Genomic DNA, 19,526 nt, shown 5'->3' with positions numbered 1-19,526 from the left:
GGTTTGTTTGTCTTGGTTTTTTTTTTGTGTGTCTATATTTTTCTTTTTTTTTTTTTTTTTTCCTAAATAACTTGATTATATCTTCCATGAGAGTTTAAGACCAAAAAATAAAAAATAAGACAGGTGGAGAGCCTTTGGTTTCCACCTCATCAAAAAGAAACGTAAGTTTTGGTGACAGAAGATCTGTAAATATTTTATAGAATTCAGACAGGAATCCATCTGGACCAGATTTCTTTTTTTAGCGTTTCGTTCTCTTATAATTTGTCTTAATTTTATCTGCAGAGAGCAGCTACCTCAACTTTTTGAATTGAGTGTTTGAAGTGTTTGAAGATGGATTTTAAAATGTTTCCCTGTAAAATAATGGCCTGGTAGAGGCAGGTATTTCTTTTGAGCAATTTAAAGTGGGACTCCCCCTCCCTGCTGGGGCTGCACACCCTCTGTTTTTGCAGTGAAATGTTTTATTCTGAAAGATCTGCAATGTGTACAGTGCTTGGCAAAATTTAGTTGGTGCAGTTTATGATACCTACTTGAAATAACAGCAATACCTTCTGATTTTTATGGGCATGTGATCATTAAGGGTCAGATTCCCATCTCTTTCATGGAAAATATTTAATCCTTGGATTAAAGCAGCGCAAAGAAGGAGGCACTGCTCAATTTGAATTAATATTTCTGGTATTGTTGTGGAACCCATTAGACACAACTCCCTGCACCCTCCCAGTGCTCTCATGATCTTAATTGCCTGAATTGTTTGTGATTTTGTTTGACCTTAAATTATTTCCTTTATGCTTCAGTTGCAGTGTTTTTATTTTCCTCTTAATAGTGAAATTAGTGGTTGATTTGAAAGGTACAACAGATAAGCTTTTCTATCCTCTTTAAATTTAAAGACAGTTTGCATTTTTGCATAGCTGATGTGTGTTTTGAGCATTATTTTTTTTTCAAGTTAAATGTCACTTAATCAGGTTATTTACCAAGGGGAATACAAATTATGGAATGGTTTATTTGGGTTAAAAACTCATCCAGTTCCAACTCTCTTGCCACAGAAAGGGACATTTTCCACTGGATCAAGTTGCTCAGAGCTCCATCCAACCTGGCCTTGGACACTTCCAGGAATGAGGCATCCCCAGCTTTTCTGGGCAACCTGTGCCAGGGCCTCACCACCCTCACAGGGAAGAATTTATTCCTTAATATCCAATCTAAACCTGGCTCCTTCAGTTTGGAGCCATTCCCCCTTTGCCTATCAACTCATGTCCTTGTGAAAACGTTGCAGAGGAGCCATGAGCTTGTGAGTGGTTTTGGAAACAGAGAAGTGTCCTTGGACTTCCCATGATTTTTCTTCTTCTTCTTTGGAGCTTTATGTGCTCAGGGACTCAGCAGCCACCACATCCCCTCCCGTCATCCCTTCTAGACCCCTTGGATCCTCCATGACATAGGAGGGGAAGCAAAAACCTCTGGACAGGACAAAAACTCCTCCAGCTTTTGTCCAATTAATTTTTGTACATGACTTCTTTTGCTGCCTTTGTCACTTTATTTTTTGGTGGTGACAAATCTCCTCAATTCACCCTTTATGTTTTGGACATAAAGTTTGGACTCTTTTTTTAATTATTATTATTTTTATTATTTTTATTTATTATTTTATTTTGGACATATGTTTGGACTCTTCCTACATAAGCTGTTCCATGCTTTTCACCTCATCCTTGAATCTTCAGTTTCATTTTCCCCATCAAAACACTTCTTGCTGCCACTGGCACCTTGCAGCTGTAATTTCCATGCATTATTTTGTGCCTGTGCAGGTTTGGATGGCTTCCCAAAGCTCTGAATGTAGCACAAGTAAATGGTGCAATAGAACATTTGAAATACAAGTTCTTTTGGTCCATGTCCCAACTCCATTACAGAGGTCTCCTTCCTTTTGTGCTTTATTTATTTTCAGAATGGTGCTTTCTTAAGGCTGGAAAATGGCTTTTGAGTAAAAAAAATCAGTTAAAAACCTGTCTGATGGCTACAAAGGGCAGGAGGAAACAATTCTCAAATGTGGATCCTATTGTTTATGCAGAGTCAAGTTTCTAAAAAGAACCAAACAAAAAAAAAAAAAAGGGACCACTGAGATTTGACAAGTGTGGATAGAGGATATAAAAAATCAAGTGTGGGTGTCTTCATTTCTACTCAATATTGCATCTCTGTGTAATGATGTTGGAACAGGAATTCCTGGGTGGTGGAAGTTCTGTCGGAATTGCTGTCACCAGCTGAGAGCAGGCACAGCAGAGCAGAGTCTGTCTCTCACCTCACCTCACCTCACCTCACCTCACCTTATTGGGACTTAAATATTTCTATACCTTATAACCACCTTAATTCACATTCATCCCTAACAGGGATGCAATTATATGACATAATTGCAGTTCTTTTTTGCAGAGCAGCAAAATGAAGCACAGCACAGATGGATCTTGTGCTCTTCATCAGGTGTGAACTTGGCTGCAGTTACTTCTTTGTGCCCATTCCTGCCTTTAGTCTCCAAAATGTGTTTAAATAAATTCATAAATTCACAGATGGATTATATTTTACCTGCCTGGACACAGAAGGATGCTCAGCCATGAGCCCTTGGTATGTGATAAGTCTCTGTCACTGCTCTTCCTTTCTCCTTTCTCCTTTCTTTCCTCTCTTGGGTTATGGAGATTACCTTCAAACCTGGCCCTTGGGGCTTGGTGTAACCTTGTTTAAATGTCAAGGCTTCTCCCAGTGTTTTCCCAGACTGTTCTTCAGTCAGAGGTGGTGCATTCAATACCACACAATGTATTTTTGTTCTTCTCTTTTTCCTTCCTTCTTTTCACATTCCTGTTGCATTTTTGAGCCTGTGTAAGGTTTCAGGATGCACAACAGCCTGTGGCATGAAGTTCTTGCTCAATTAGACTTTACATGAGGGTTATTTCCTTTCTTTCATTCCTGTCTTCTCCTGAATTTACTTCATTACCCCACAGTTCTTGCACTGGAAGAAAAGAGAGGGAGGTTTGCTTTTTCCAGGTGACTCAGGAATTCATGGGGTGTTATTTTATGGGAATTCCCTGCAGTCCAACATTCTTTTCCCAGTCTGATGAGACATTGCTTTTTTAGTTCTTCTATTGCATTGGGAAGAAAGTGGTAGAATTGGTTAAAACATTGAAAAGACTGATGAAAATTATACATTTAAAAGTAAATTTCAGGGATTTTAAAAAATCTGTTATATATTTTAGCTTCCCAGGAACTGCAAACTTCTCCCTCTCCCTCTCTCTGCTGAAAAGTAGGCACCTCCTATGTGTTTTGACTGGGTCTCCACTCTTCATTTAAGTCTCTTCCAGTAGCTTGGGTGCACACTGAGAAGTAAGGGTCGGTTTTTTTTCCCAGGTAAAAAGTGATAGAAAAGAAGAAATAACCTTAAATTGTGGTAAAGGAGGTTTGGGTTGGCTATTAGGGAAAATTTTTTCACCAAAAGGCTTGCCAAGCATTGAAACAGGTTTCCCAGAGTAGTGGTGGATTCACCATTCCTGGGGGAATTTATTAGACATGTGAATGTGGGCACCTGGGAATGTGATTTAGTGGTAGCCTTGGCAGTATCTGCTTGGACTCAATGATCTTAAAGGTCTTTTCCAACCCAAAAAGTTCTGTGATTTAGGTGCCTTAATTTACAGCTGTTTCCCACTCTTCTGCCAAACCAGAGGGCTGTGCATCACCAGCCAGGTGTCCCAGCCCCACCCAAGCCTTACAGGACATGTGAGATGTATTTGGCACCCACATTTTGACAAATGCACCCCACACTGTGTGACCTGTCTTCACCAGGATCTTACATACAGTTCACAGAGGAAAAATACACCCTCTTTCTTGGTGGAAAAACCAGCAGTCTGCATTTTTAAGGGCAACTCTTCTCTCCTGTGCAGGGTTTGCCACTGAGCTGTTTTGCCTCGGCTTGCTCGGGGCTTGGCGTTGCTCTCGCATGAGTCACGCGCTGGAGCCGAGCTGCTTCTCCTCCTTGATATTTGCTCTCGGTTCCCTTTGGTGCCATCATGTGCTACAAGAGCTCCTCAGCAGGAAGGAGGAGTCCTCCAGTGCCTGGTGAACTGTGAAATTGGCTGAAATGGGGCTTTTTAGGGTCTCTGGTTCATCACTGATTGGAAGCTGTGTCAGAGCAGACCTGACCAATGCTTTTCTCAACATGAGGGTGAATGTACCCCAAAATATCTGTCTGTCTCAGTTTGAAAAGCCAGGTGTCTGCTAAGGAAGGCAGGAGCCTCCCTTGAAATGGAAAATGCAAACCTCCTCCTTCCAAATTATTATAATTTTGAAATTAAGGGGGTCCTCGGCGAAGATATGGGAGTAGGAAAAACAGTTCTTTACTAGCAAAACTAAAAATACAAATGAAATAGTACAAACAAAACAACACTGACAGAATCACAATATGCCCTGACACCCTGTGGGTCAGGGTGGTGGCACAGTCCCATTAAATGGTGGCTCAGCCCTCCTGCAGTGCCCTGTTGGAGCAGGGATCCTGTAGAAGGCTGGAGTTTTCCTCTGAAGGTCCAGGGGTGGTGAAGATGGGCCTGGTCTTCCTCTGGGAATCCAGTGGAGAAGAAAGCTGCTCCTCTAGGAATGCAGTAGGAAAAGGCTGCTCTGTTGTTCCACATCTCAGATTATACCCGGGTAGGAATACTTGGCTCCTCTCCCTGGCCAGAGCATCTCCCAATGGGATGATGGAATTTTATCAGCCGTGCAGTGACACTCACTGGCCCATTAACAGGAGATATCTCGCCAGAGGGAGGATTGGTTAGAAGAGATAAAGACATAAAGAAAACTGCCCGATTAACAGAAGATAACTGCCCCACATTTAACTGATGGCAAATAGAATAAACACCCCCAGCTCCATCTTTCAACCTAAGGCACTGTCATTGGGGTGAAAGAATGATGGGGAATGAATTTAGCTCTGCACAGGCTGCCTCAGGCTCGTAGCTGTCTCTGCTGTCTCACAAATGCTTGGTGAGTGCAGCTGGTCTGGAGAACACGAACTCCACTGACAGCACATATTTACACATCCAGATGTTCTGTGTTCACTGTCTTCTTGTCCTGGCCTGTAAAGCCTTTAAAGAAGGTGAAATCTCTTTTCTCTTGCTGTGCTAATCCTGTGCTCTCCTACCACGTTCTGCTGAAAGCAGGAGATGTGGCAGGAGGCTCAGCTCCATTGTGGAGCATCCCCACCTAATGAGGGTTGGGTGTTAGCATGTTTTCCAAGGATTTGTTGCTGTGTTTTTCTGCTTTGTCCCTCTGGTGAATGTCTGTGATGAAAAACACCTCTACTGCTCGTTCCTCTTCAGTCCATGTTAATATTCATCCTGTTGCCTTGCTGCAAACAGCCCCAGCAATTCCTTGCCTCCCTGTGACTGTTTCTACTGTGGAACATTCCTTTACTTTTCAAACAGTTTTTTAAATGTTTTTTTGTTTGAAAAGAAGGAAAGTTGAAATTAAGAAAATGACAGTGCTCATCTTCCCTCCTGGCTTAGGGAGACTGTGTTGTGGTTTAAAAACATAGGCAGAAAGTCTGTGAACATCAGATTGGTGGAATATTAAGAACCACTTGAAATAATTAAGGGAACAACCACGTTCTCTTTCAGTGAGAGGTTGTGGCAAAACTGAATGAGTTGGAAAATTGACCATGGTTGTGTTTCCTCAAATATGTGCAATGGAAGGTTCACTGTAAGTTTTTTAGCAAATTCACTTTAGTCTGGTAGGAAAATTGGCTCACAGCCACTGCTGACTCTGGGCTATGATTCATGAAAATTTCTTCACCAATAGAGTAGTCAGGCACTGGAACAGGCTGCTCGGGGAGGTGCTGTAATCACCAACCAGGGAATTGTTCAAAAGGCTTCTGGAAGTGGCCCTTGGGGATTTGGTAGCTGTGAACATGGTGGTGTTGGGTTAATGGTTGGACTCAATGATCTTAGAAGTCTTTTCCATCATTATTCTGTGATCTGCTGATTAGATTTACACTGGACATAACTAACTTGGGTCTTCTTCCATGATCTTGGTAGGAAACATGAAATGAAGATACCAAGTTGTTTTCTGTCTCTTGATGAATCACAGCCAAAGGTAGAAGTAGATTCTTTATTTCCCACTGGGCACTGTATCCTCACCAGACCATGCTGCTTCTCATTTACCCTTCTGCAAGGTTTATTTATAATGTGACTGGTAGTAAACACTGGTGGAAGTGAGAGCATATTCTGATTGTGTGTATTGAATAACAATATTTCTTCTTTGGGCAGTGGAAATGAGTTATGCTTGTTGATGGGGGAGTAGGATCCTGGGATTTAGGAATCTATTACTTTATTAATTCACCCATTCTGCCCTGCATCTTCCTTCCCTCAGCAATTGCAGCTCTGTCTATCAAGATGCTCCCGAGGACTCGGAATTTGTTGCCATCCTCAGATGCATTTTTCATTATTCTGTTGAAATCCAATATAAATTTATAAATGCCATTTCTAATTTTGTTAAGCTGACCTAGTGTGGTGCAGTTGGTCTCTGTCCATTCGTGCGTGTACATCTTTTATAATTAATAAGTTTACTCTAACGTCAGAGTAGCAAACTAGACACCAGTTCCCTCTTCCCTGTGTTCCTCCTCCCTGTTTTTTATTACAGCAAATAGACATTAATATTCATCTTTTGTAACCAGTGAAAAGGCGGATGAAACCTGGATTTTGAACTGACTGGAAATTTAATTTTGCTGTTCACTGAAATATGTAATACTTCTGTGTTTGTCTAGCATATGGATAGATTGAGACTGTTCTACATGCAAGGTTCACAAAAAATAGACAGCATGGCACAAAAAAGCAAATAGAAGAAGGCAATACAGGTAAAAAATATAAATAAAACCCTTGAGGTAGAAGCAACAGAGTTTTGAAGCATTTGTACTTGGGCAGTTCAGAGTTTGAAGTTGTCTAGATCATCTTCTTCGGGAGCCAGAAGAAATGTTTAACTGTTGTAATAATGTCAGTTTAAAAAATAGGAAGAGTGACATCACATTTTGATCAAAATGAGCTCAGAGTGACCTGGCACTAAGTCATGGTAAGGCCTGGAACAGCAGAAAACATTACAGACAGCTCAGTGCCCAATAGATCTCTGGTCTCCCAAAGACTCAGGAGGCTCCTTTTCTCTTGATCTTGAATTCCTCAGTATCAGGGAAGCCTGATTGCTTCTCCAGCAGTGAAGATATTTGGGTTGCGAGGCCTGGCCTTGCCTGTGCCATCACTCTGTCATTTATCACCCTCAGCTGCTGCTTTGGGGAACCAAACTGTCTCAGGGTGTGCTGCCTTGTGTTCTGAGGGTGGAATGCATCCTTCTTTCCATGGCATCTGTGATCCTTTTGGTGGAAGACTTTTTCTAGCAGGTAGTTTTGCTCTCCAGAAGTTTACATACCTTAAAGGGGAGGGAGTGTTAGGGTCTATGAATCTGAAATTCCCAAGGTAAACAAAACATATCCAGCCCTTCTTCTTGGCATTTGCCTAAGGCCAGCCTGTGTCTGGTGCAGGATTTGAAGCCTGTATTCTGTTCTCTTGTGAGAAGATGTGAAGACAGGTAGGTGTGGAAGGAGAGTCTGTTCATTGAAGTGGCAGCTGGGACTGACATGAAAGGAGGACAGCAAGCCTCCAGATTGCTTTCCTTGCCTCTGTTCTTCGTGTCTGACGTGCAGACATTGGTGCAATGTGAAATGTGTGCAGACAACTTGCACCCACCCCTTCTAAACTCTATTGCTTGTGGTTTCCTTCTGCTTTATGTTTCGTGTCAGTCCATCAGATGTGAAGCCCTCTGACATCAACAGGAGGTGCTGGGTGAAGGCATCCAGAGCTTGGTGGGGTTGGAGGTGCCTTCTGATGGGCAGGAAAGGGTCTGTCCTACCTGATGGGTGCTGCTGTAGCTGCAAACCTTGGGGATGACTGGGTGATGAAAGAAGGGGTTAGACAGGAGCTGTTCCTGGTGGCTTTGCATGGTGTTGCTGAGCTGGGTGAAAAATGAGCTTGAGCAAAGGCTGCAATCAGATGTGCTGAGAGCAGCCAGAGCTCTTGGTGTCATTGCAATTAGAGGCACAGTGAGCCAGCTGTCTCTGCTTGTGGCTCGGTGTATATCTCCATAAAATGTCATGAGTGTCTTATCTCGCAGCCTGTCCTGATCCTATCTGTTCCTGGGACAGAATGCTCTGCTCCTGGAGACATCTACAGTGGCAGCAGGGAGGAGAAATCAAATCCATTGGGAAGCAATCGGGTGCTTTCCTCAAATAAGGGCTTTGATGAGGAAGAACGCAAAAAAGAGAATTTTAGTCATTCTTTCTGAGCAAGACAAATTTTCGTCTTTCTTTCTGGATAAGAGCAGGAACAGCTCATTCCTGAGATAATCTCTGCTGGTTTTACTCTGCAGCTACTCCACGGTGCCTCCGTGGGCGTTCGCTTTGCTCTGCCGTGAGCTTCACTGGAGGAGGGGAGGCAAGAGCACAGTTCAAGCGATTGAGTCAGGCTGTTCACAGTCATCGCTGATGTCACGCCAGTCAAGCACCTCAGAAGTGTCTCTAGAAGCTTCTGGAAGCCTGTTTAATTTGTGCAAGATTATGGATATGATGCCCCCGGGGGGTTTTGTTGTTGTTATATTTTTGTTGTTGTATTTTGTGTCTTGTCAACCTAGGCTAGACAGTGAGGTCCTCAGGCTGTGGGGACAGAGATGACTTCATCCTCCAAGGACCTTCCATCAGCTTTAGAATTCATCTGGGAAGCAAAGCGTGAGGAAATATCTGTACTGCTGCACTCCCAGCCCTGCTGCAGGCTGGGCATTGCTCCTGACCACCCACCCTCCTGCCAGGCTTTTCTGCAGGTCCTGAGCTCTGCTCTCCTCTCCTTGCCTGCCCAAAGCACCCAGGGACATGACACTAATATTACAAACTCCGCAAAAGATCCAGAAGGAAATAAATTAACTCAAAGTCATCCCCTCCAGCCACTCTGATTGACTTCTGACAGTTGTGTTATGAGGCACTTGGGGATTTGTGCAATGACACCAACTCAAAGCTAAAACCATTGAGTGAAAACCCAACAAAACAAAACAAGGTGATTCCACAGCAGAGCCTGTTCATAAGTTCAGGCTCTGGGAGAAAGAGGAAAGAGACATTTTCTCAGGTAAATTCCAGGTTTATTGAGTTCTGGTTTTAATAATTGAGAAAAAACTCTAAGGTAAGAAGCTGGAAAGCAGAATATCTATGACACAAGTGACAGAGTCAACCCTAAGCAGAAGGCTTTGCAAAGATGCCCTTTGATCTCATTACTTCAAAAACTTCCATATTCACCAAGTTATTCCTGGCTGAAGATGTCCCAGCTCGTTGCATGAGGGTTGTTCTAGACCTTTAAAAGGTTCCTTTTTAATTTTATTTTTATAATTATTCTGTGAGCCTCTAGTACTCTACCAACAGGAGAGCTCTGCCCATTTTACAGGCAGGGAAGTGGAGGCAGCTCTATGGAAAGCAAGGAAATTCTGAGTATTCTTCCTTGTGGCTCCTGTGTAAACAAAACTCCCAGTGAGAAATGAAAGGAGATCAACCTGTTTAGTTCATCTGAGGGAAGGTTAAAAGGCAAAAGAGAGATCAAACAGCAAAATTCAGGGGTTGGGAAGACACAGCTCTCCTAACAGTGGCTGGGGATCATCCTTCCTTAACTGGAGCCTCAGAGAGGCTCTTATGGAAGGAGTGACCTGCGCTGGCCAGAGGCTCAAGGGGTTGATGTGTTAAGGTGATTTATGTGAAATTATCTGCAAGCTCTTTATGAAGGTCAGGCTGGTCAAAGGATTTTATCTGGTTAAAAAACCTCAGAAAAAATATGTCTCAGGTGGGCCATCCAGAAACTGAGGTGTCATCATTAAAGAGTTCTGAAGCCCCCAGGGAAGGCACTTCTCCATCAGCAAGGTGGTGTTAGAGCTGGGAATGGAGCACCTGGACAGGACACAGAGGGGGAACTGTGTGAACCCAGTGAAGGTCAACAAGTGCAAGGTCCTGCACCTGGGTCAGGACAATCCCAAGCACAAGCACAGGCTGAGCAGAGAATGGATTGAGAGCAGCCCTGAGGAGAAGGACATGGGGCTGTGGGTGGATGAGAAGCTCAGTGTGACCCAGCAATGGTGCTCTGGCAGCCCAGAAAGGCAAACCTGTCCTGGGCTGTGTCAAAAGCAGAGTGGGCAGCAGGTGAGGGAGGGGATTCTGAACCTCTGGTCTGCTCTGGTGAGAGACCTGCAGTTCTGGGGTCATCAACATAAGAAGGATGTGGAGCTGCCTGAGTGAGTCCAGAGGAGAGCACAAAGAGGATCAGAGAGCTGGAGCAGCTCTGGAGAGAGGCTGAGAGAGCTGGGGCTGTTCAGCCTGGAGAAGAAAAGGCTCCAGGCAGAGCTCAGAGCCCCTTCCAGAGCCAAAGGGGGCTCCAGAGGAGCTGGAGAGGGACTTTGGACAAGGAGTAATGGCTTCAAACTGAAAGAAAGCTGTCTTAGATTTAATATTAGAAGGAAATTCTGTATTCAGAGGGTGGTGAGGCCCTGGCACAGGTTTTTCAGAGAATCTGTGGCTGCCCCATCCCTGGAAGTGCCCACAGTCAGGCTGGATTGGGCTTGGAGCCATTCCTCTGAGTTTGGTGGGACAGGCAAACTTGCTGAGGATACACTGCCCCCTCATTCAGGTCATCAATGGAGATGTTAAACAGGACTGGACCCATTATTGAGTGGTTTTATCACCTCCAGGTGCAAGAAGATCTTTCTCCATGGTGCCTGTTCCCAGAGGTTCTCTATCCTTACTCATAGGCTCTCCCAATGTCTCCGTTCATATCTCCAGCTTTGGTTTAGATCTATTCCCTTGTCTTGCTCAAAAAGAATGGAAATAATGTTTTCCTCCCTGTGTCTTTGCAGCAGCCTTGCAGAATTGAAGGATTGAGTCTTCCCATCAATCTTCACTTCTGTAGGAAAAGCAACACCATTTACTCAATCTTTCCTAGGCTATGTTTTCTTGACCTGTTGTCATTCTCCCAGTTCCCTCCAGACTCTCTTCAGTCTCTGCCAATAAAAATCTTTGCTGCAGAATTTGTTGCTTACAGCTGAGAATCCACAGTGTGGGGTCAAGCAGAAGGTTTGCTTCCCTTGTTGAGAAGATTGTAATCCTATTTGCACAGCCGCTGTTACAGGAAATGTCCCTGCAGATCTGTGTTCAGCTGGAAGCCTGTGGCATCCATCCATCCATCCATCCATCCATCCATCCATCCATCCATCCATCCATCCATCCCTCCCTCCATCCCTCCATCCCTCCCTCCATGCAGCACTGGCCAGCAGCTCCCCATCCCCTGTTGCTGCTCTCCTTTGTTCTTTCTACATTCAGGCCCCTGCAGTCAACCTAGATTGTGCAGAGCCTCATTTTCTTTGTTGAACATTCCTTCTGGTTTGTTAAGATTGTTCTGGAGGCTGGAGCTGTCACCTCACTCCCCTGTTGGGTGCTGTGTGTGCACTGGATGAGGATAAAGCCGGTTCCCCCACCCAGCTCACTGCTCAAAATACTCATGGAGAGAGCAGAGCTTGGTGGACACCACCCAGACTGTTCTTTGGGTAGGACAACAGTCCACTGGGAGTGTTTAATGGTGGAAGAGAGTAGGTTTAGATTAGGTATTAGAAAAAAATTCTTTACAGTGAAGGATCTGAGGCCCTGGCACAGGTTGGCCAGAGGAGCTGTGGCTGCCCCATCCCCGTAGTTGTTCAAGGCCAGGTTGGATGGGGCTTTGAGCAACCTGGTCCAGTGGAAGGTGTCCCTGCCCATGACAGGGGGTTGGAAGTAGAGGATTTTTAGGGCCCTTAAAACAGTTCTGTGATTCTATGATTTTCTACTTAAAAAGAAAAATAAATTGCTATACCTACTATCAATTTCTTTGGCCATGCAGACATGAGACCATAACAGGCACCCACTGTCTGCTAATTTCTATAAAGATTTGAAGCTTGGTTTGATATGACTTCTTGCCAGCTGTATAGTGGCTGGCAGTTCTGGTTTTCACCCTACTTTCAGTGGCTTTATTCCACTGTCTTTACAGGAAATTAGGAAAAAAAAAACCAAACTGGTGGATTTTGGATTTGCAATTTTCTTACGCTTTTCTCCACCGGTTTAGTAAATAGTCACAGTAAGGACCCTCCAGTCTGCCAGGAGGGCCATGAATGGCTCTGATGCTGTTTCAGGCATCACAGGAGGAGAATTGCAGAATCCCACAGGCAGGAAAGAACATCTGAAGGTCATCTTGTCCCACTCCCTCCTGAGAGCAGGGTCACCTGGAGCCGGTTTCTCTGGCACCTGGTCACTCAGGGCTTGAACATCCCCAAGGATGGGGACCCCACAGCCTCTCTGTGCAGCCTTATGGTGTTTGATGACTCTTACTATAAAAAAAAAAACAAACACAAAATAAGCAAAAAAGCCACTCCAACCCCAAAACAAGCAGGTTTTTTTTTTCTTTTTTGAAGTGGAATTTCCTGTATTTCAATCCCTCTTACCTCTTGTCCTGTTAAGACCGTTAAGAGTCTGGCTCCATCATGTTTGCTTATTTCCATCAGATATTGAGACAGTTTAATACCACCACATCCTTCTCTTCTCCAGGGTGAAGAGCCCCAGCTCCCTCAGCCTTTCCTCATCCCATCCTTTCACCATCTTTATGGTCCCTCACTGGATTCTCTCCAATATGTCCATGTCTCTCCTCCTTTCCCACTTTTTTCCAGTATTGTCTGGAAATAAATGTTCCAGCTCATGTCTTTCTCAGCCAATCTCAACTTTAAATATAAATAAATTGTCTAAAGTGCTGTTGTGGTTGAATTCCAGCTGGCAAATAAGTTCCACACAGCCACTCCCTCCACAGTCCCCAGCAGGTTGATGGAAATGAAGTGGATGAGTAAAAGTGAGAAAGCTTGTAGGTTTAAATAAGAATGGTTTAATTATTGAGATGTAATAGTAAAATAATAATAGTTATTATTATCATTATTATTATCATTATTATTATTATTTATTCCATTATGAAATCTCACCTTTCATTCCCACCACTAATGCTGCTCATCCAAGTGTCTCTAAATGGAAACTGATGGATGTAGAGCTCTAAAATTGAATTTTGCCTGCATGGTTTTACTTGCCAATATCTTTCCCAGTCCAAGAGATATGGACAAACTCTTTCCTTGAAATCCTACATCCTGCTACTCTAGTCAGGCATGATTGGCTTGTATACAGGATATACAAAGCAAGTACCTAATTTCATTAAATTACAAATTCATGCCCCTTTTTAGTCTGGATTGGATGTGTTTATTTTTTTATTTGTATTTCAGTTGATGAGGATAAAGCTGTGATAAAAGGTTTTTTTCTTCTTTCTTTTTTTTTTTTTTTTTCTGTGTCTAGTAGGTTAGGAAATGCTTGTTCCAATTTGTACAAACTGCCTTCACAGTAAATTGGACAAGTTTCCCTGAGGAGCAGTAGACAAAAGACTTGGGAAGTGCCATGGGGATGGGGAGGGAAATGCTTTTATTGCCAATCAAATTAAAGGCGTTTAGATCGGCTCTTAAATTTTCTTGTAAATATATTACTGTGGGGTAAGAATTTGGCTCCAGAGCTGTATGAATAAGGGGTATTTCAATAGCTTGGTAGGATGGGGTGGGAGGTGGCTGCTGCTAAAAAGGTTTGGTTAAGCTACAACAAAATATTTCATTTTCAATTCTTTCTATTTTTCCTCCCTTACAAGGAGAAAAAGCTTTAAAATGGAAACACGTCCTGAAAATGATAAATCAACATTAAACACTTGGAGTGCTCTAAAACCCCCCCTTCTCTCCCCCTTTCACACCACTCTGTTGGAGAAAAAATAGATGCATTCACTGTTTGCCAAAACAACACTTGCCCAGTTGTAATCAAGGCATTTTACAACAGGGTGGAGACTTTCCCTCCGTGTTTGATGTCTGTGGCCTTGGGGAAGTCATGGCAAGAAATGTTTCCACTTGCTTATCTCTAAAGAGAGAGGGTGAGTCAGGAAAAATCTGTGTACAGAGGCTGTTTTCAAGCTCTTTAGTTGTCCCAAATCCCTGCAGTGATCTTAAACTGTGGGAGAAAAAGAAAATATTCCTTATTTCTGCCCAAAAACTTTCTCATAACTGTCTTCCATGTGCCCATATTTTCCTGGGTAAATTTTGGATCTTGGGTTGCATTTTGTGATGAAGGTTGTGCTGGTAGTTCTGAGCTCACCTGAGACCTGGGAAAGCTGGGGTTTGTTCCCAAGTCCATCACAGACGAGTCTTGCAGGCTTTAGTGGTTGTGATCAAGAATTTCCACCAAGGCACTGCAGAATCACAGAATGGTTTGGGTAGGGAGAGACATCAAAGATCCTTTTCTTCCAGCCCCTCGCCATGGGCAGGGACACCTTCCACTATCCCAGGGTGCTCCAAGCCCTGTCCAACGTTGCCTTGGGTGCTTCCAGGGATGGGAGAGCCACAACTTCTCTGGAAAACTTGTTCCAGGGCCTCACCACCCTCTGAATATAGAATTTCTTCCAAATATCCAATCTAAACCTACTCGCAGTTCATAGCCATTACTCTTTGTCTTACCACTCCATGCCCTACTAAAAAGTCCCTCTCCACCTCTCTTGCAGACCCTCCTGAGCTACTGGAAGTTGCTCTAAGGTTTCCTGGTTAAAGTACAATTGTAGGGTGTATTTCATGGAACTCATGGTTTAAGTACAGTTGTAGGGTGTATTTCCATGGAACTCGTGGTTTAAGTACAATTGTAGGGTGTATTTCCATGGAACTCATGGTTAAGTACAATTGTAGGGTGTATTTCCATGGAACTCATGGTTAAGTACAATTGTAGGGTGTATTTCATGGAGCTCATGGCTTAAGTACAATTGTAGGGTGTATTTCCATGGAGCTCGTGGTTTAAGTACAATTGTAGGGTGTATTTCATGGAGCTCATGGTTTAAGTACAATTGTAGGGTGTATTTCCATGGAGCTCATGGTTGTGCATCTTTGATGGATTGTTTTGCTGTTGAGTGTCTTGGTTTACAAGTTTGCCCCTTGCTTCCTCCTGTTTGTTCCATTTCCTGTCTCCTTCAAGCACACTCCAACACACACCTTCACCTTTTCTCTGACTGCTCAGGCTCTCACAGCTCAAATTCCACAAGTTTGGGCTGAAGGCTGTTTCCCTAAAATGAAGGATTTCTGCCCTGGGGGCACCTGCAGCCTGGGATGCCAATTATGTGTGTGCATGGCACACTGAGGCTGGCAGGGGAAGCTGCACTCTGGATTTTCTCCACTTTTAATGGATTTAGCTCCCAACCATTGCTCTGTCAAGGCAATTGCACTTTCATCCTCTTTTCATGTGTCTGGCCCAATTAAGGGAAGATGGTGAGTGATTTCTTTTGGTCCCAGAGTTCCGCTGTCTGGTGAATCTCAGCGCTGATTTTTTTTTTTTTTTTTTTTTTTTGCTTGGTTTTGAAAGTCTGAAAGAAAAAAAAAAAAAAAGGAGAATGAAGTACAACAGGTGCCTGAGGCCATCAGGCTGTTCCCAGTACAGTGCAGAACTGGGATTTTCTGGTGCTTTGCTTTGCATGGAGGACAAACCAAAGGAATAGCAGCAAGTATAAGTATCAGTGCACCCCAAAATAGACTTTTCCTCAGATATCTGTCAATTAGGACATCATGTAACACCTGGTCATGTACCACAGAAAGTGGAGGCCACTGCCAGCTCTCTGTCAGAGGGAAAATGTCTGGTTCAGAACAAGAGAAATTTGAATATCCAAGCCCAGAATGAAGCATCACAGCTCATGTCATACAGCCTAACACCCCAGCATTTTTCTCAGTGCAAGAAAGACATGGAACAGTTGGAGCAGGACCAGAGGAGCCACAAAATGATCAGAGAGATGAAGCAGCTCTGCTGTGAGGAAAGGCTGCACAGCTGGGGTTGTTCAGCCTGGAGAGGAGAAGGCTCTGGGGATTCCTTGATGCAATGTTTAATATAAGAAAGAAAAGGACAGACTTTTTAGCAGGACCTGTAGTGATAGGACAGTGGTTTTTAACTAAGAAAAATGGTAGATACAGAGTAGTTATAATGAAGAATTTTAGTTTATGGTGAGGTGAGTAAAATACTGGAACTTCACTAGAAATATTTCAGACTAAAGTTGGACTGGATGACCTTTAAGGGTCCTGCCAAGCCAAACCATTTTGATTTTGCCATCTCACCAAAAGTGTTGCTATTCTTGCAAGATTGTAACTTTTTTTTTGTGGTAGAAACACCAATCTGGGGTGGTTTTTTCATAGCCTTGGTGTAAGAAAGCAGCAGCTGGGTTTGGTCCTGTATAATTTCCCAGCTCATGCAGCACCTTTATCTCTTCTCTTCCTTTGCTGCCATCATCTCCATGCCTTTGAGCTGAACTATTTTGATACAAAAACCCTGGACACTGTTGAAATGCTGGAGGATGTCTGGTGAGGCATTTCTGTGGATAAGGAGGAAGAAGTTGTCTTCCCCTGGTTGCTGCATTTATTTCATTCTGCTGCTGCTACCTCAGGCCTGGCAGATTTTTTTTTTTTTTTTAAACCAGCAAGGCAAAATAAATCTGGCTCCAATATTTCTGCTGGAGGCCCAAGAGCTTATAACAGCAAACTATCTCTTTTGAGAGCTCATCAGGGCTGCAGTGTGATGGATAAACTCCAGCCACCTGTGTACTGGTAATGATCCAGGAGACAGCATCACCTTTTTTTTGATCGAGTGTTTAAGTCTTTACCTTCCAGCTCAGGATCTCAAAGCATTTTGTGAACAGCAAGGAATTAAAAGTTGCCCTGAATCAGTGGAGAAAATGAGATGCAGGGAGGTCAAATGACTTGCTTGCTCTCAAAACCATTTGCAGTCCAGAACACCTGGATTTTAGTGCTTTTAATTTTTTTGCAGGTGGGCATCCTGAAGTTTGGAGATTGCTCTGTGTCTTTTATTTTCCTTCTCAGTCCTATTTTTTCCTTAGGCTACTGGGGTTTAACTGACTTTTAACAGGGCTGTGCCTGTTTGTTTTTTTTTTTTTTTCTGTTTTTTAGGTTTGAAGTGCAATCCAGCATCCATCACTATCCAGAAAATGTCTTATGGATCCATTGATGGGAGTGGATTTGGGAGCAGGAACCCATTTGGAGGCCCTTCCAGACAAGGCTATCAACCTCTAGGTGAAGTATTGATCCCCTGCTGTAATTTATTCCACCTGAGGGCTGAAGTTTGACTTGCTCAGGTTCACTGTGGCTGCTGTGTAAATGTCACACCCTCACCAGGGGTCATTCCTGACACCGATTTTCAAAGGTGAAATCCAAACATTTGCATTTTTATCTGTGTGATTGAGGCCTGACCACGCTCAGAATTTGAGGCTGTGGCATGGGAGAGCAGCACTAATGAGAGTTTTGGAGGGAATTTTGGGGAACCAGAAGGAGAAATGCAGAATATTCCCTAAAGTGGCTTGTGTCTTTTGTCATCTCCCCATCACCTTTACAAGAAGTTTGTCTCAATGGTTGTTCTCAGGCTGGCAGATGGAGGGAGTGGATGAGAGGATGTACAAAATGCAGTGGGCTGTGCTTTGCCACAGGATAACTTTGATGTGGAAGCTGCTTGAATTTGGGAAACATGCTTTGATGTGGCAAACAGGATCAAAAACTCACTCAGGAAATGCTGAAACCTTAAACAGTGGCTTGAAAATGGCCCTGGATTCTCTCTTTGTGTTGTTTTTTTAAGCAGAGGCCAGACCAGCTCTAGGGTTGATCTGGGCTTATCTAGTCTGCCTTTGAGCAAGTATTTTTATCTGGAACTTATCCTTCATTTTGTTCCTGGATCTGGCTTGCTGTGGTAACAAGGGAAAAGGGTATCTTTTCCTTTTTTCACTAGGGAAGGACATCACCACACTCTCCACTAACCTTTGATTTCAATACTCACTAACACAGCCTGATCTGGTGTTCATGTTTTGAGGGTTGCAAATGTTCTTTGGGAACATTTTTTTTGTTTCATAAATAGTGGTTCTCCCTGGATGGAAATATATATATTTTTTTAAAAAACAGAGGTTTCTCTTGGCTTTCTCTCTTCTTAGAAATTTGGGTTTAATTTTGATTTTTTCTTTCTTTGAATAGGAAGAAGGTATTGAAGTAAGTACGAGTTGTCTGTTCAGTTGTAAATAGTGATTTTTTTAGGCTATTCTGCAAGGCAAAATTAAAGGCATAAAAGCAAGGAAGAATGGGATACTTGGGCACAATCAAAGAACCGTAAGAAAACAGAATTGAAATGTGGATTAGACAAACAATGGATCTCTGTCGCAGACATTTCTCCACAGAAATCCTTCCTTTTGGATTTCTGTGTCTTCGGGAGGCCAGAGGCCCCCGAAGAGAAGGTAAACAATTATTATCAGCTGCTGTGGAATGCAATAGGATTCACCTTGATTGGCTCATTTTCTATGTTTATAATTAAGAGCCAATCATCAGTTCAAGCCAGGGGACTGAGTCCTTGGCCACAACTTTGTTGTGGGTTCTTTTCTATCTCTTCTTAGCTTAGCTAGCAGCTCTGCAAACCTCTCTCTATATTCTATTAGTATAGTAATAATGTATTATATATCATATATTAATAAATAAGCCTTCTGATCAAGATACAAGATTCACCGTCTCTCTCTCACCAGCAGTGGCCCACACAGGTCACTGTAATAGATCTCAATGCATTGTAGCTTCGATTAAAAAAAAAAAAACATAAAAAAATGTTTATTGTGCTGTATGAATGAGCCTCTGTTTTTAATGCAAATTCACAGAATAACTCAAGACACTTGAAATCTTGAAATCTTTAAATATTTGAAGACATCCCTTATTGTTCCCAGCTTGTCCTCAGCTTGGCAGCTGGAGCTGTGATGCTGAAGCCACCCTTAATGGGTTCAAAGAGGAGCTGGTGTGGAAAATTCAGTTATTTTGAAACTTCCACAGTGTGTTGTCTTCCCAGCAGAGCCTGTTGATGCTCTGGGTTATGGCTTAGACTTGAGAGCTGGTTTCCCCTCCAGGCTTGTGCACATCCTGTCTGGTGGCATTGCCATGGATGCATCTCCAGGATCCTTCATTGTGGATTTTCCCAACCAGCCAAAATTGGTTGGTCCCTTAGCTAAGCATCCATGTGGAAAAGATTGCAAGGGGAGGGACCTGTTTGCATTGGCCAAGGCTCCTTGGAGAAGTTTCCTTTCTCTGTGTCTCAGTCAGAAGTTTGTTCAACCTTGAGAAAAGAAGGTTTAGGGGAGACCTTTTCATTTTGTTCCAGCATTTAAAAGGTGGCTACAAATGACATGAAGATTCTCTTTTCACATGGCAAAGATGTGGAGTATTGGGTGCAGGTTACTCCTGGGGAGATTATCAGAGACTCAGACAAGAGGAAAATGTTTTGCAATGAGAGCAATCAGCCTTTAGAATAAGCTCCCCAGAGAAGTGGTGGATTCCATGTGACAGTGTTCACAGGGTCT

General features: G+C 43.2%; 1 protein-coding gene across 4 annotated transcripts in view; it reads left to right on the top strand.

Moving 5' to 3' along the window:
* TSNARE1 (t-SNARE domain containing 1) overlaps positions 1-19,526 on the top strand; it is a 470,695-nt gene that overhangs the window by 83,145 nt on the left and 368,024 nt on the right. For all 4 annotated transcript variants that reach the window (XM_058814748.1, XM_058814721.1, XM_058814730.1 and 1 more), the window contains one exon: positions 17,101-17,223. In XM_058814748.1, the coding sequence (XP_058670731.1) occupies positions 17,139-17,223 (85 nt within the window). In that variant the 5' untranslated portion in view covers positions 17,101-17,138. The remainder of the gene's footprint in view (positions 1-17,100; positions 17,224-19,526) is intronic.

The sequence above is a fragment of the Ammospiza caudacuta genome, chromosome 1, assembly GCF_027887145.1.
Source record: "Ammospiza caudacuta isolate bAmmCau1 chromosome 1, bAmmCau1.pri, whole genome shotgun sequence".
NCBI classification, from domain to species: Eukaryota; Metazoa; Chordata; class Aves; order Passeriformes; family Passerellidae; genus Ammospiza; species Ammospiza caudacuta.
Note: the sequence above shows the minus strand (reverse complement) of the source record. Positions and strands in the feature narration are given on the sequence as shown.